The 18,351-nt window shown below is 43.1% G+C and overlaps 1 protein-coding gene across 1 annotated transcript in view; it reads right to left on the bottom strand.

The window, feature by feature from the left end:
- TYK2 (tyrosine kinase 2) overlaps positions 1 to 18,351 on the bottom strand; it is a 523,599-nt gene that overhangs the window by 452,057 nt on the left and 53,191 nt on the right. Inside the window, exon 2 of the mRNA XM_078640035.1 lies at positions 709 to 918. Within this exon, the coding sequence (XP_078496161.1) occupies positions 709 to 892 (184 nt within the window). The 5' untranslated portion in view covers positions 893 to 918. The remainder of the gene's footprint in view (positions 1 to 708; positions 919 to 18,351) is intronic.

Below are 18,351 nucleotides of genomic sequence, written 5' to 3'. Positions count from 1 at the left end.
AGCAAATAGAAAACATTAGGTCCCTAAAAGTGAGTAGTGGAATGATGGGAAACACCCATTCAGAAAGACAGTAAAGAGGCTGTGCTCCAGAGGAGGGACAAAACAAGATTGACAAGCTGGGATAAGGAAAGCCATTAAATAAAAATGCAAGTAAGTGATTGCAACAATAAATCTAACCGAGGGTAACAAATGGGCAGGCTGCATGGCCCTGTGGAAAGTCCACAATAGATATTTTGGACCCAAAGGGCTTGCGCAGTCTGACAGACTCGACCTAAAAACAGCCACTCCACTAGGGTCCATGGCAAAGCATCATAGGATCATAAGTAAAAAAAAAAAATCAGAAAGAAGTAAAAAGACGATGGTAAAAAGGTGCAGCTAGCATTTCCCCCCCAAAAAAAGAAGGGAGATGTGAATAAACATGTTTCCAGTTGGGTGAGTAATACTGAGCTGGCACCCCCTCCTATGTCCCAAAGATAATCAACTAGAATATAGAATAGGCTGTCATATAGATGTCTTACATCAGATTTATCCAAGTACATTTTCAGCAAACAGAGTAGACACAAAAGACTTTCTCCAGTCTGCACTAGGATCAAAGTGCCGTAACCGCATTGTGCATAGTATCCATGTTTAAGAAATTACCATCCCCTTACCATCCGGTCTAGAATGTGCAAGAGATGGAGGATATTCAAATCATCCCTCCTAGCTTACCTATTTTCTGTGAGACTTCAATGCAGAGATCCTCGGCGGTCTTCAAACCTTGCGTGTAGCGGAGGTACTGGTTTTCACCACTACTCGAGTAGAACCTTACATTCAGCCCTCCGCTGCCTGCAGTCAACTGGCAGCCCTCCATATCCGACTCGCTGTGCTTCACCGCACAGTGGCACAGTGGCATGTTCTACAGGTTTCCACTCTGCTCTGCTGTAAGACAAAAGTAGAGCAGGGGTATAAGATATCTGGTGATTTTTGCTACAAGTTAACAAGCACAAGAATAAAAAAAGCAAAGTGAAAGAGACATTTAAGATCAAGAGTGAGCTCAAGTTGCGAGTTCATGAAAGCACACCCACATTACAGTTGGCAGCCCCAGGTAAGGCGAGGAATTGGATCACATCCAGCTGGTATTTGTATTGTCAACAAAGGAAGAGAGATGATGAGGAAGGAGACGTCGTGTGCAACGGGGATACTGTTGCTCTCACAGGGGCGCACAAAAATGGAGCCAACACTTATTCTGCAGTCCTACACCATGAACACTTCAAATGGATCGCAATACTAGTAGCTTAATGTCACATTTATCACTATGTTCTACTGTGCAAGCAGTCGTCAATGCAGTGTGTCTTCGACAATGCTAAGTTGTGTCTCAGGCTTGGAAAACAGATTCCCAAACAGCACTTTCTCACTTCAGTAAACCAAATTTTGTAAGCCAACGTCAGCACACATTCAGAAATATGGAGAATGTAATCATCCAGAGGAGTATTAAAACTTTACAATTACAAGACAATGCCTTAAACAGGATTCTAGCTGCTTTCCGATATATTGCTTGATCTCTAGACTGATGCCCAAGGACTAATTCAGAGTCAATCTCAAATCTAACCAAAATGGCAAGGTGGTGGGAGATGTATGGATGCACTTCTCTTCTCGACAAACACACACCTCCAAAGCACTTCTATGTTTGCAGCATTATGAGTGAAAAGACCTTGCTGGCACTTGTGCATAGCACCCAACTTTTCCCATATGTAGGTTCAGCCTTAATATGTACAGTCCAACAACATAGCAAGCCGCAACCTCTACCAAAACTAAGATCAACTTTCAACATCATCATGCTAAGGCAGCAGCAGCAACAAATTCATTATTGCATGATCAAAGCACATATCTGGCTCTCACGTAACAAAAAAATATGCTTTCACAAATTCAAAACATGCCCCTCTTCTGCTCACACAAGCACTAACTTACAAATCCTGACAATGCAGAAACACTACAAGACTGTAAATGTAGTAGCTACAACAATGCCCTACAAAATGGTGGCGACTATGGATAGGTAAGCTCTGAAATCTGTATTTATGAATTAAAACCAGGCCATGCCTTTTCTAAGATGCTCTCCTCAAACATCATCCCATCTGAATTTCATTTAGGCACCATTTCGATGAACAATTTGAGGAAAGGTAACTTTAGCAGCTGACACCCTACCCACGGGGAAGCCTGCACTTGAAAATAAAAGGCTTCAGAACGTGCCCTCTTGACGACAGGCTAAAATCAACCAGTTTTCTTAAATTTCGTTCCACTTGCTTTCTTTGCATTGGAAACTGCTGGTGCACCTAGTGCACACTCTGCCTCCCTCTGATCAATGTTTTCAGGATAAACCTAACACACAGGTGTGAACATAACTGCTAAAATAAAAGAGCGGGAACTATTGAATCTTATTATATGAAAATTGTCTCAGGTTGAACAGAAGTGCCCGTGCTGAGCCCCATTCTTTAATGTGCCTTGTTAGGAAAAAAAGAGTTCCACAATGTGCCTTATTAGAGAAGGAAAAGTTATAACATTGTAAGTAGCAACATTGAAAAAACATTGACAAAGCCAATAGCTCGCATAGGTGAGTCCTAATGGCTTTGCCAATGATTGTTTCTACATCTATGACGTACCACTTGAGGGCTTTGTCGGACCTCGTAGCGTGAATAAATGCCCTAATTAGCCGGAGAGGGTCTGCAAGCAGTGGGTGCGCAGTGACAAGCCTGGCTGTCAGTTTCTGCGAAGCGAACTGTGGACTCAATCGTCGTTATAGAGCCTATAATTACCGTCCTGCTGCTTTCAATGAACAATGCATGCCACTTATTTCCTCTTCATGAACTTGATGAGGCAGGTGCTAGTTGCTAACACAGAGATTATTATCAGTTACTGAAACAATAATTCACCCTGTTTCTAGTGTTCTGCCACAGACATCGAGTTTGCAAAACAAGTCAACAGAAGATGGACATAATTCAAGTGCTGAATCCCGAATATCTGCATAGTTTTGATACTCTGAGTTGATGAATGCTATTCAATGAATATACATTATAATCTAAATGGAAGGGAGATTTGGGGTCACCATGGATGAGCTTTTTAAATAAAGGTCGGTGTTGCCACGGTTGGCAGGCAAACACAGGCACTCCTAAGGAGAGCTCAAACAAAAAGAGAATAAAAGTAGTGTAAAAGCCTGAGCAGTGGAAGGACACAAGTACTTGGGCAATGTTTCAGGGAGGTTGGAATGCAACGGATTTCCTAGCTGCTGTCTTAATTTTAAAATACTACAATAATCAGGGTTCACCGGTTCAGTGGGCGCCTCAGGACTCTGGGTTCCGTGGGCCCTTCAGGACTCTAGGCCCCAGCGCAACTGTACCTGCTGCGCCAATGAAAGCTACGCCCCAGAACGGCTAGACCTAGACTGCACCAAAAGCTAACTCACTGAATGATCATTATTAAAGTATTTTGCCATTTTCGTAAGCAGATCTCTGGGTATGGTGCTTTTATCAAGACCCCTGAAACGTGTTTTTATGCCAAAAGAAGGGATACTGTAATTGCGCAAGCTACAGAGAATATATGGTGATCGTAAACCTGATCAACTATAGTTCATTCCATTGGGGAATAGGCATGACCTAAAGTGTAGAGCGTGAAACCCCAGAAAAAGGGACAGCTCAAGCAGAAGGGACTGAGCAAATGAAGCTGCTTTTAGTTGTTAGGCACTGCAGCCATCCTTTGGTCAGGCTTGTCCATGGCGGTCTCCTACACTGCTTTCTGTGCACTTCTTTCTTCTTTAAATAACTCGTTCTGCAGCAATATTGACATTGGGCGAAGTCATGTACTGATTGGGGGCTGAACAGGAGGCAACTCTCTGGGTGCATGGCTGTGGTGCATCAGGGAGGACAGAATCCGTTTGTGTGAATCTCCATTTCCACTATCCCCAGAGCTACTTGGCTTCCCATCTTTATCTCAGTTTGAGTGGATGTTAAAGGTGAACAGCTCTATATCGGTCTTGGTGCTGGGCTATATGGCTAAGTTACTGCAAAGTGCATGTACCATCACAGTCTCGCTAACTCCCGCTTCCCTGTGATTTCACGGTAGAGCCAAGACACTGTGGGTGGGATGGGAGCCACACGCAAGGGTTTGAGGACGGTCCATGGTGCTGTAAATGAGACAGAGTTCAGGGAAATCAGATGACCCTCAGTTCTGTGAGCTTGATAAGGGGGCTAGGCAAAGATTGATTGGCTCTGCAAGAGCAAATGGATTCAGTGGCTTCTCCTGCAGGGTGGTTGAGGGATGTGGCACTAATAGGAGGTGTGGTTCCTTAGCTGGGTCACTAACCATACACATTCATATGTCATCTTTCACTATAGATCTCAATGGGGTATTAAAATGTACTAATGTGTGATAAAGCTCTAAACTACTTTTCTAGATTTGTGGCTTAAATTATGTAGAGAAGACCAATTGTACGAAGCTTTTTCAAATCTGCATCCTTTTGCTTAGAGAATGGCAACTAAATTTGGGGGGGGTGCAGGATTATTAACAACAATTATGCAATCTTTCTGGCTCATCATTATGGTACAACATAATGATCTTGTTAATGGCAAAACATTTTTCAGGTGCTCTTCATCAAACTAGGTAAGATTTGTAGTAAAACGAATACTACTAAAATTTCAAAGCGGGTACTAAGTGCCATTTCACCTAGTCGAGGAGAAATGTGATCTTCAAAGTAAGATGATCGACATAAGGTGATTTGTCACTCAGAGAGTTATCTCATTGTTAAAGAAATGAAGTGGGATTACTTGCAGTTGCTTCAACCATCATTCTTAGAAGAAGTATTTCAACTTCCAAGTTTTAAAAACGTATCAAATCATCTTTTCCTGCATAAAGAGCTCCCACAATTTTACACTGTGTGGTTAGAGGAGCTAGGTCTATAACTCAAGCATTCGGACTTGGTGTCTGCTTTGCTTGGTAATCTACTGAAAATCTTGAATTTAAATCTCGGGTTTATGGAACAGAAATGTTGTTTAGAAAATGTTGCACATTTCTTCAGATACCTGACTGGGGGAATTTCTGCTGAGAAGAGTTAGGGACTCAGTAAAGTCTTTGGTAATAGATTCATACAATCTTCTGTTGTGATAGCATGACTCATTTTTGGTAAGGTGTTTCTGCTGATCTAAATCTGATATCAGGCTTAAACATTAAGTGCTTTGCCCCTTTGACTTTTTCCAAACAATGGGTCTCTCTCCTCTTTACAGTGGAATGAACAGAGATTGCTTTCAGTGCATCCTCGACTCCACCCTCTCCATGACAAAGTAGGTCAAAGCCGTCTCATCCTCCTGCTTCAACACCATCTGCATGCTCCGCAAGATCTAGAGGTGGATCCCCACCGAAACAAGAACGGTCACCCAGGCCCTCGTCAGCAGCAGGTTGGACTACGGAAACGCTCTCTATGCAGGAGCCTTGGCCAAACTCCTGAAACAACTACAACGCATTCAGAACGCCTCTGCACGCCTGAGCCTCGACATGCCGTGCCGCAGCCACATCACACCCTACCTGAGAGACCTGCACTGGCTTCCCGTCAACAAGAGGATCACCTTCAAGCTCCTCACCCACGCACACAAGGCACTCCACAACATCACACCAGCATACCTCAACAGACGACTCGCCTTCTACACCCCCAACCACCAGCTCCGCTCCGCCGACCTCGCCCTCGCCACCGTCCCCTGCATCCGAAGAAGGACCTCTGGCGGCAGACCTGGAACACCCTCCCCAACCTCCTACGGCAGACCCAGGACCTGCTGACCTTCAGAAGACTACTCAAGATCTGGCAATTTGAGCAGTAGCAGCACCCCCACCCCCAGCACCTTGAGACCCTCATGGGTGAGTAGTGTGCTTTACAAATGCTCTGATTGATTGATTGATCAGAGCAATTAAAATAAATCAGAAACTTTGAAAAGATGATACAAAAACCAAACGTAGAGTCTTGGTTGAACAATCTGACAGAGGGTTATCCATGAATGGAGGTATTTCATCAGTGCAATTCTATGTTGGATAAATCTGTGAATGTGCATGGACACTTTCAATAATTCTACAATTAAAAATATTGTTGTCTTTTCAGCTCTTCTTTTCTCGTTCTACTTTGTCCTGTAATATAATTTTCCTTTTTTTGTGTTTCCGTATAAATGGTGTGAATTTGGTTAGGTAACTATTTTGTTTTTCCCATTTACTATAAAAAAAAAAAAAAACTTTGTACATGCATTTAAAACACTGCTAATTCAGGAAACACTCATTTTCTTGTGGTCCGTGTTCACAGAAGAATGCTCATAGTAATCCCCTCTTAAAATATAATGTAATCACAGGTGTAATCGATTGCCAATTGAATTAGCAGTGAAAAAAAGTAATTTACAGTTTCCAATCTCGATTGATATCAAGTCTACACTTATACTATCCTACCACCACCGTTTCCCTCAGTTAACACTCTAGAAGTCTAGAAGCTGTCATATCATGACCAATCCCAGTCTTGGAAGGAGCTTCTATAATAATGACATCCAAGCAGACTCCCGGACAGTGCTTCTTTTGATCACCTATTGGACAGGTATTTCTCAAAAGGAACTCAATTTCAAGACACCACTTCTAATGTGCCCATGTTGGGCAATACTAATAGGACACAGGAGCACTCGTATCTTTTTTTGATGGTAAAGTTAAGTCTGACATTGTTTCACCCACCACGTCCAGTCATTGTGCTTGCAAGTTCTTTTTGTTTAAGCACTATACAAAGCATCCCCTTTGCTGAGGCAGCCTAATTATGCAATACAACTGTCTGACAAAGTCATCCATGGACTTCTGAAGTTTATGCATTAGATCATTTTGGCAAACTGGGCTACTGACTTACACAGATCTAAATTCAGTCATGTATAGACCCATAAGCACCAACACGTAAAGAGGAAAGTGGAACAAAGTCTATTAAGAGATATTCACAAGGATGTGAATTAATATTTATCTGTGTGACGCATTCAGTAATCTAAAAAATGAATTTATGATGTTACTTTGAGAATTGTATTTATCATCTGTTTTTCTTCCCCAGCAGGGAGAAGACAGAGCAACACTATAAAGAGATACCTTTCTTAAAACACTCTAAATGAGCATCTCTGAAAACTGAGCTACAAATCAATAGTCAAGCAGTCACTAAGTAGCTCATAACCCGCAGAACTCAGAGATACATGTTAAGGTAGGCTACAGTATAACCATCTATATAGGTGGGACGGCCTATAATAACTTCTTATTGAGCAGGGATCCCACTTGCTCTGTCAGAATTAACTGATTTGGACCACTGGTACACAGTGGAACATTGCATTCTAGGATTATACTCTGAACCCAAAGACTTCAAGGTGACAGCATGTTTCGCCGATTTAATGCTTTTGTTGGCGGATTTAATAATTTAATGATTTAATGTTTTGTTGGAGGTGCTGAAAGTCCCCGGTGTTGCCCCTTGCCTCTCACTGGCGGGAGGACGTCCTACGGTGGAGTGAGGCTGAAAGTGGTGCCTTCTGTAGAGAAGAGTATCAGGGATTGTGGAAGTGGCCCATAGATCTGGAATATGATGCACTACTCGAGTCCTTTAAGACTCAGGACGTCTCCATTTGTTCCTTCAGTTTCCTACTAATTTCCCGATCTTCCTTCGGTCTGATTCCCTCTTGAGCATTTAGTTTTATTTCCACCTTCCTCATTTCTTCCTCCAAGCCCATGATCTCTTCTCTATATTTCTTACATCTATAGCTTGCCCTGTTGGTTATTGTACCCCTCAAAAAAGCCTTGAAAGTATCCCAAACTATAGAGATGTCTGCGGATTCCAAGTTGGTCTCTAAAAGTTGGTTTGTTTCCCAAGAAAGGAAACTCATCTCATTTTCTTCTAGTAGGAGATTACAATCAAAGGACCACCCTCTGACCTGTTGAGTACCTAGGCTCTGTAGCGTCAATAAAATACTGGAGTGGTCTGACATATGCGATGGCAGATATGTTATATCATTTACTTTATCTCTAAGAGTATGGCTAATAAGTATGTAGCCACTTATTAACGGCCCATCGTGCATACCTATCCCCTCTTAGATTATCAAGAATTAGTAAACGTTCACAAGTTAGTTGTAAAAAATGCGGATTGGTCAAGGCCTCGGACCTTCATATGTTTAGAGACTGCCCCTCCATCCAGACATTCTGGGAAGACGTACAAAAAACGCTGGAGAGCATCCTGGGAGTGACAATTGTAATCAACCTAAAATTAATAATCTTTGGCTTACATACCCAGATACTAGGTCCAGCCAGACTCTTTATTTTACTCCATTCTACTGGCAAGAAGAGAAATATGTAAACACCAAGTAGATTCTGCCCCCCCACCCACTCACCCGGGCTGGTCGACTTCCTTGTATGAAACATCTAAAACAGACATGGTCAGAGTATGTAGCAGGAAAAAGATTGCATACTGGGACTTGTTGCAGTGGAGATGAGGTATTTTTTTTTTGTATGGTCCTATGATTATGCCAAATGGACACTCCTTGGACCAAATTGGATATGCCCATGGCTTATGGAGCATTGAGAGGGTGCATGGGGTCTTTTGATCAATCTGGAGAGATACCTAACCTCCCAAAACCAATCGATGGGAAGTGCCTTTATCTCTGAAAACATACCCCTCTGGGCTGATGTCATCGAGAGAAACAGAGGGAAGAGCCCACGTCATCCTGGCCCATTGGGAAAGGGAAATGTACAGACGGTCAGCATGTTATAGGTATTGGCAAATGAGGACAAAACATTTTTACAAAAAAAATACTCAGGACGTCAGTAACAGCTATCCATACCTGAAATGAGATTTATACATTGTATATTCTGTCCCCCATGGTCTGACACCACAAGTTTGTTTTAGATGGAGATGCCCCTATGCTACCATGTTCTGATTCCTTAGTAAACCTTATGACTTCACACATTACTCATGCCACTTTCAGATCCTGAAGCCAAAGCTCGAGGGATTACATGGTCTTTTCAATCATGTTCCCACAGTGATTAACCTGCCAAGCTGTGTAATGTATGTGTACATATGACTACTGTGATTATACCAAATTTGGGGAAAGAGGGGTGATGCATATATTTCCTGATGATTTCGATTTTCTTCCTCTGGACCATGTGATGTGGATGGTGGGAAGGTTTTCCCACGACATGCTTGATATTAGTATTGTACTTTCCAAATGTCTTTTTTCATGTTCTTGACTCGAGGATTGGTATTTTTACATTTCTAACTATTTTACATACAATGGCATATACATGAAAATGCAATAAAGTTTGTGTTAAAAAAACTATCTATATAGTTTTTTCTGTAAATGAGTTGAGTTCATTGATTTGACATCTAGCAGGTACTTTTTCAGTAGGCATAAAAACAATGAAGAATAGTAGTCAAATGAAAACTTGTTTACACTCTAAGGCATTGTGATACTTTTCTATTTCACCTGGGTTCATCAACAATAAGATACTATATCAGTAATTGAATAACTGTGGGTGATGACACTTATAACACAATACATTTTGATTCACCATTGAGAAAAGGGATGAGAAAAACAGGGCAGCTTAATGTGTTTATTGTATAATACAAAAAAGTAAGCATTACAATGAGAAGAATATTCAATTTTATAAAATAGCAGACAATCTTTAAAAGGAGGAATGGAAGAATCAGACTTTTCTCATCTATGGAACATATATTTTCACACAGAAAAAAGGCATACCTGAAAACTAAGGCCCAAGTGCACAAATCCCTTGTCCATTTTAATTAGCATAATATATTAATTTTGAGTTCTAAATGAGCTCAAGTGCAAATTGAAGACAATTTGCATCTATTGGTAAGGGGAAATAACCATTACAACACAGTCATTACAATGCAGCTGTTACAACCCAGCTACCTTTACACTGCATGCCATTATAAGGTAAGTAATGGGGATTTTTTTAATTTTAGGGTGGGTATGGGTTTTGGGATACATAGGGATAGTATTTTTAACCCTACACTATACAACACTTACCCTACTGTTGCACTCACTGGAGTGGGAAAAGTAATTTTTACCCCTACACTATCCAACACTTACCCTACTGTTGCACTCACTGGAGTGGGAATAGAAATGTTTACCCCTACACTATCCTACACTTACCCCACTGTTGCCCCAAAAGTATTATGTGTTATAATGGCATGTGTTGTAATGGTATGCGCTGTAATGGTAGTTTCTAAAAATGCGTTGTAATGGCATGCTTTGTAAAATCATGTGTTGTAATGGTAGTTGCGATGTAAAAACTGGGTTGTAAAGGCATGCGTTGTAATTGCTTGCGTTGCAACGTCATATATTCATTGGTAAGTCCATCCCAATGGCGCTATTATAAAATGCATGAACTGAGATATTAAAAACTGTTAAAAACTGAAACTATTTTCAAAAGCCTTTGGGGTGTTTCGATTCTGATAGATTAATTTCTTAAAACCAGTTTCCATCCACTATTTGCAGGAGACAAAATACAAACATCAATAAAGATTTCCTCCTATCAGTGGGGAGACAGCGCCTGCCTGGGAACTTGGGGGCCGGGGAACAGGCAAAAGACCTGGGCAACAGAAGTTTGCAACAGGAGTTTGCAACAGAAGTTTGTTTGGGAGCGGGCTGGAGCCGTCTGGGCTCCCTCCAGACAGACAGCATCTGCATCACCTGCACTCCATCAATGGCCACTGATTGCTGGGGCAGAAATTAGAGGTTTGCAAGTGGAGGGTGTGAGAAGGTGGCCTGGTATATGATGTTCACTATTCTAGTGAGCACCTTGCACCAGTCCAAACAACCCTTATGGTGATGGTTGTAAAGTCAACCTTATAGACCAGCTATCCTAGTGGTAGCATGGACAAAGCAGTCTTAGGCTAAAACTTCAGAGAGCATGTGAAGCCAATTGTTTTACCAATTATAATCCCTTGAATACCAAATGAAAGGACACCACACAAGGTATATATCAAATATATGTATTTATTACAAACACAACCCCTCTGTACTCTTTATGAGGTCAGAGTTCGAGATACAGCACAAGTTACTCAATAAGCATACTATAAGTTGCACAAATACAATTCTGCCCTAGGGGCCTCACGAACCATATACTAAAGAAGTGGTATAAGAACCACTTCAGGAAAGGTGAGTAGGCCTAGGGCCTAGGAAATCGCTGGGGCTAGACTGAACAACCAAGGGCTTGGAAGTAGGAGACCCACAGGATGCATGTGCAGTGTCTAAACACACACGCGGGTTACCATTGAGTTTCAATGGGAACGTAAAAGTTAGAAAGTAGTTGATTTCGGACCCTTCCGGGTGGACTACGGGAAAACCCTGTTAAACTAGGACACTTGATTAGTTACTACCCAAGTGCGCACCGGAGTACTCGCGTTACCTCACCCAGGGAAGCCGGGTGCATAGGTGTTCTTTCGTGTCGGGTTTCGTCGATCAATCCTATGGAGAGCTGCAAGAAAGTGCTGCAAGCGACCAGGAGGAAGATGTCGGGATGGATCCAAGGGTGGATCGGAGCATTGAAGAACCTGAAAGCAGAGGGGACAGAGTCTGGGTCACTAGCCAGTGACCAGGAAGGAACCAGGCGATGTCGAGATGCAATCAGGTGAAGAGGTGAAGCTTGTCTCCGCAGCCACGTGGACCAGGAGGCATCGACGACGACCAGGAGCTGGATACGGACTGTCCCACAAAGGATCTAGCTGTTGGCGGTGTCGGTATCCGGATTGGACCCAACAAGCCTTGGCAAAGGCAATCCACGCAGGATGGGAAGATCGGCTTCTGTTCAGACCAGCAAGGTCTGGGGAGCTTCCCCTTTACAGGAAAGCAGGAGCAAGCCCAGAGCAACCAGGGAAGTGGTGTTGTTTCAAAAGGATGGCTTTAGGAGTGCCACTAGCCAACGGGCTAGCAACCGCGAAGACGCGTCTAGGAGAAATGCAGGCGCAGGCCCCACGCGGCACTCGTGGAGTGTGGAGGGCTGAGCTTCGGTGCACTTACTGCTCGGTTTTGGGGCTTCTCAATCTCCAATGCACAACTTTGAGGACGCCTCAGAAGCTGCACAATTAGCAAAAAGCAGGTATTGCAGAATGTCCGGTCCCACGTCTCTCGTGTCCGCCACGGGTCTCAGCTTTGCTGTGGATGTGGGTCGGAGTCAGAGAAGTCTGGAAGTCCCGAGGCTGCGTCGCTGAGTCTTCGGGTTCCGGCAGGAGGGTCGATAAAGCAAGCCGGCAAGTTACTGGTGGTGCCTGTTTGCACAGGGTGGTCACTCCTTGACCACAAAGGAGATGGCTTCAGTCTTCCCGTCGAAATGGAACGTCGAAGGTCCAAGAGTTCGTTTCAGAGTTTCTTTCCAGGATAATCTAAAGTCTCTAGACTCAGCTCCTATCTTTATACTAAACTAAGGGGTGGATTACCTACTAGGTCCCTCCTATGGGTGGAACCTGGTAAGGGGTGGTTACACCCCTTTCCCTTTGTCCAGTTTTGCGCCAGAGCTGGGGCTGGAGTGCCCCAGCAACTGGTTTGAACCGGGCTATGCATGGAGCACCTTGTGTGCCCCAGGTAGTGTCTCAATTCTTTCAACCCACCCTGCCCCAATACACTAAAGTCTGTCTGGGGAGGTGCTAGCACCTCCCAAGGCAAGAAACCTATTGTCCAGGCCTCCCCTGCCGGAGTTTCGTCCAGCAGCAGGAGGTCAGACTCGTGTCTGTGGCAGCAGCATACATTTTGTGATGCTGAGGCTCAGTTTAACTTTAACCGGGTAAAGTTACAACTACATGTCTTCTCCCTCTAGAAGGGTGGAATGCTACCCCCGCCGCCAGAACTGGCGGGGGGTAGTATTCCAAAGCGTATGACACCTTACACAACATGCTTTGATAAAGCCAAACCAAAGTTAGCAATAACCGCGAGGATTATAATGCACTTAAGAGTATATGGTATGGCTATATCATAGAACAGCTATAAGGACATGGTTCCGAAAGCTGCAGACAGGCTCAGCTCATGCTAGAGCACCATCTCACATAAAACCAAGCACTCTGCCCTCGAGATTGTGAAGGCCTGCCATAGGAGTGACTTACAGGTATTTATGTGTCTATATATAAGGGTAGATATAGGAATACTATATCTAAGCTGAGTGATCAGCCTGTGGTGTCAGTTTGAATGGCCAGCCAGGGGTGGCATAATACATGCTGCAGCCCCTGGTAGGCCTTGGATGCACCTATGCCGTGGGTACCTATGGTACACTATACAGGGGCTCACAAGGTGACCCAATAAGATATGTACCTGAAGTACATGGAGTCCATTTCACAGAGAGAGCAGATAGCCTGGGGTCCTGAATAGCAGGATCCCAGGCCAACTAAGTCGAAAACCAGCTAACAATAGGCAAAAAGTTGGGGTAACCATATAGTCAGATATTCACCTTCCTACAGAGGGCTTCACGAGTAAAGAGGTCTCTTCTCCAAGCATTATTTATCACTCATAAAGAGTTCAAGCTCCCAAAATACACTTTAGATTGCAGGTTGCTAAAAGCTTTGGCCTTTCAGAAGCTCAGTTACTTGACCCAGGACTACACCAAGGACGTGGTTGCTAGCACACCATTAACTTATTTTGTCATTTATGAACAACAGAAAGTGGGCATTTTTGAATGATGATCCCCTCATCACCGAAAATATAGGCTCTAATAATACTGAGGATAAAATTAAACTAGCCTGCAGATTGTACATTTTCATCTTAACAGTAACGGAGCTGTGGTGTGAAAAAGTGGCATAACGACTACATTTCAACCAACTTCAAAAACAGTATTTCACAGTGAGAGGGGGAGTGGAGCTTCATGCCATGAACAGCCTGAGAAGCACCTCTACCACTGACCTCCACCAACCATCCCCCCTCCAAAAATGCAAAAGCTTGTTGGGCTGCTGCCAATTTCCTGGGGTGTCTTCCTACCCCTTAAAAGACATCAGGTGCTCAAAGCCTCCTAAAACGAGATGGAAACCCATTCACTGTTGCTTGGCTTTCCTGCCTCCATGTGATATCGGCTCCTCACTGTGTGGCCACATGACAGGAGCTGATACACAGTGCCTCTGAGGAAAAGAGTAAGGCTAAACACCTGGCGTCGAGCCCTCGAGACTGACTGCAAGAAGATGGGTTACTCCTGGAGTCAGACTGAAAGAAAAGCCCGGGACAGGAAAGTCCTGGTTGATAGCCTATACTCCAGAAGGGGTAGCAGACATGAGTAAGTAAGTACTGGGTGAGTTGGCAAGCCTGTGAATATATTGTTTATGAGAAGCATCAAACACTGTATCTGCTATCTTTTAACCCCTTTCACGCTGGGCTAATTCCCCTACGGTGCAGGGGGGAGGGGCCGCGCGCTGCGGTACTCGCGACGAGCCCAGTTCGTCATGCTTCACAGTGGAGCTGTGCTCATGACGAGCTGGGCTCGTCACGACTCCGCCCACTCCTTTAGAACGCCCGCACAGGTGGGGAACTAGACCCGCGTGGGCCGTCCGCGTCCATTATGACGAGCTCAGCTCGTCATGAGCACAGCTCCACTGTGCCTCATGACAAGCTGAGCTCGTCATAAGCATGCAAGGGGTTATGGGACAGGGTGCTGTATTACATTAAAAATAAAAAGAAGACACTGCATCAGAAAAAGTGGAGGCTCTGCCACCCTTGTGTTTAATGAGCCCTTGACAATGCATGGGCTGTGTAACCCTGCTTTGCTTGCAAAGAGACAAATTCTGGGTGTACAATCATCTGTGCCTCCTCTTCATTTCCTGGGGAAAGGTGCGCTAGATAGAAGCGACGCAGCTCTCCACTTGCCTTAGTGAAACTCATATCAGCATCTCAGGCTCGTCTTTAGCCAGCGGCTGCTGATTTGGGGTAGGCTTATCCCCTTCTACATTGCAGTGGTGGGTGTCATGCAGTGACCCACGGATTGAAAAGACAGCAAGCACAGATCAGGTGTATGAACACAAATTAGACAGGTGTGTAGAAACTACAAGAGAACAAGTGAGATGTACTGTTAACATAAAATAAGTAGCAAGTGGCTCCTCAGGCCGCTATTTAGAGTGGCTGTGTTAGCAGGAAAGTGGTGCGAAAAGCCACAAGTTCAGCCACAATATTTGCAGCAAGGAAGGAAGTGGCACAGCTTCACCATAGATGCTCTGTGCTTACAGCACTAGACTCTGCAACATGTCTCCACATCAGTGCTGTAGCATCAATATCTTGTAATAGGGCCTAAATAATGTGGAAGGATATGGTGATGCAGCTTTTCACATTATTTTCTTTCTCTGCCTCCTTCCTTAAAATTCCCTTCGACTTATCATCATGTGGTGGCTTTTCCAATCTAGCTGCAAGTAGTTTTACTTATTGGAGTTTAGCTGCACATGTAGTAGCTAGGGTGCAATGGAGTAGGTCAAACTGAGAAGATCCAATGTGATAATGTTTTACCTGGTGGAACAAGTAACAAGTAGAGGATACTAGTAGTCCAATAACTTCACATTGATATTCACACAATAAGCATGTAGTGAGAAGTGATGTCAAGTGCTACATTCACAAACTTTTCTCTTGGTGAGGCTGCTAGATGTATGGGTGACTCCTTCCTGTGGCAACTGTGTTGCTTAACGTGGAAGCAACCTGTGTCTCTGAAGGGCCACAAAAAAGAGAGAAAGGCAAACAGGACAAATATCTAAGCAGCAGAAGAATTCCAGTCTTAGAATAGTTGAGGAACCCAACACTCATTATATCTGGACCAAACAGATGAGGATGAAATCCAAAAGGAGCATACTTCCTGGAGGTAAAGCTGAAATTCCTTTAAGAATAAAAAGTGGAGAAATAGAAAACAAGGAGCAAAAGTAACCAAGCGAGAAAACGTCAGTGCCAGTTACCAGAGCATATGTGGCACCAAGTACAAACGGTTGCAACTCCTGATATAAGAGTAACAGTATATGAAAACAGAACAGCAGGAAGGCACATAAAGGAAGTTAAACAGCAATGGTGGATTGGGAAACTCCGAAATAAGGTGTTAGCAGAGGAGTCCATGCTAGATTATGAAAGACATATTGTGTTGCTTCCTGTTTATTAGAGACAGCAACAGAAAATGAAACCATAAGATGCACAAACATGGAACAAGAGTTTCCAAAATAAGTTTCCAGTGGAAGGGTGTGAGAGGATCGGAGAGATTTCTAACAACACAGTCTTTTAACAGAATGTGGCGAATGTTTTTCCTGAAAGCGGACGTTGCAGTAAGAAACTAATCTCACTGTGTGTGCACTGGAGTCCAGGTGAAGTACAGAAGAAAGCTCGGTTTAGTTTTCGGTTTCAAAACTTTGGAATTGTTCTGTCTAGAGCAGGCATATCTTCAGCTGAGGTCAGAATATAAAATACGAATGAAGACTATCTAAGCTCCACCGCTCTGTAATTAACAAACTAGAGATTGGTATCAATACAGGATTGGAGGATACACCTATACAAGTATTGAACGGGGAGTGCTACGATCAGATTTGTTAACCCATAAGAGGATGCAGACTGATCTTTTTATAAATAGAGGGGAGGATTCCTTGGGGTAACGAGGCATCGATGTGTGTCTGCATTAGCATTTTTGTCATTGGGTTCCTTTATACATGACGATTATTTTGCTAAATTAAGGTAAAAGAAAGTGCTTCAAAGTCTAATAGATATATAGGGAAGTGAGGAAAGGGAAGTGACATCTGTTAAGGTGCAGGACAGAAGATCTGAATAATTATTTAACAAAAATTAAATTGTGCCTCAGGCATGGACTAACCCGAAATCTGTCAGTTAGGCACGTAAGCTTCACAGGCAGGAAGGGTACATGTAACCTTATGTCCATGTACAGCGTGGGGGGATAATTTCGGATAGCCTGTAGCAGTACATATGCCGCTGGATGCTCAAACGGCTACAAAATCGAAATAAATATTATTTCATGGAATTACAACAAAATGTCAAACTTCCACCCACCTAAACAAAAAGAGCAGGAGCCTGCGATATTCGGGGAATATTCTGTCACTATCATGATCACCGTGTTAGCCACCACACTCACAGAGCCATGACTGACCCTGTATATGGGGTTAACCTCAAAGCAGAAAAATGTAAGATTAAAGAAAAAATATTAACTGCTACTTGTGGATAGTCACAAATGTAATAGCTCAGGCTACAGCACTCTGAAAAAAACAGCAAAAACCTTCCTTCTATACAATTAGTCTCGCCTTCAAAACAGCTAATCACAAAACAGGCATTAAATTACTCGTGGGATCCAGGGATTCACTTAGCAGAAACTGGCCTCAAAATACCCGAAAGCTTTTAAATTGTTATTAGCATGGGACGTCTCTGTTAGCCAGTTATTCATGCACCTTCCTCTGCACACCATTGTTTTCCTTTACCTAATTTATGAGCATATACTTCAAGGGAGTACAAATAAATGCTAATATGTGACACAACAACAGTGCTGTATGGCAAAAGATAAAGAGAGAAAAATGCAAATTCTTTGAAGAAATAAGTACACACTTTTTAAAAAAAAAACCCTTCAAGAATAAAACAACATATAACAACTATAGCAAGAATGGGTACACCCACACTTTGAAGAAGTTAGAAGATGATCCCAGCCACACTGAGCGTTCAGTATGAAAAGCAACGGTAAATGGCTATAGCATGGTCGGCGGTATGGCTGAGTTCTCACAAACTAGGGAAGAAAATTTGGGGAAAATAAAAGAACAAGTTAAACCAACGGAAAATGAGACTAATGAGTGACTGCAAATACGATGGAATTATAAAGAGTTCCACAGAAAGCTGGTGTTGATAGCAATGAAGACGAAAGGATATGAAAATGTGAAATTCATTTGGAGATGCACGATTAGTTACACTTTCTGGGACCACAGAAAGTGTTTGGCAGGCTCAAAAAAACAAAGAATGAAAAACCAGTGCATTACCTTGCAGATCATGGTGAAAAGACATTCTCTCATCTCACTGAACTAAAGTTTCTCGCTTCAATAGGACCAGTCTATGGAACTTAATGTTCTAGTGCAGGATACACACTACAGCCAAGAGCTAAAGATAATGTACAGAAGGACAAGATGTGAGCCAGCAGGGCTATCCCAATGCGGACCGATGGAAGGAAAATCAAGGCATAGCAGTAGATGGAAAGAAAACAACGAAAACTGCAGTTTCTGGCCACTTCTTGTCCTGCCATTCCTGTGACAAGAGGAGATTAAGAATCAACTTCGAAATGTGCAATACGGATAGAAACACTGTATGTACAGGGCATACATTTTGCTAATTCAACTTTTTCTCACTA

Source organism: Lissotriton helveticus, chromosome 1_1 (assembly GCF_964261635.1).
Source record: "Lissotriton helveticus chromosome 1_1, aLisHel1.1, whole genome shotgun sequence".
Classification (NCBI taxonomy): Eukaryota; Metazoa; Chordata; class Amphibia; order Caudata; family Salamandridae; genus Lissotriton; species Lissotriton helveticus.
The sequence above is the reverse complement of the archived record's forward strand: the minus strand, read 5'-3'. Positions and strand labels throughout refer to the sequence as shown.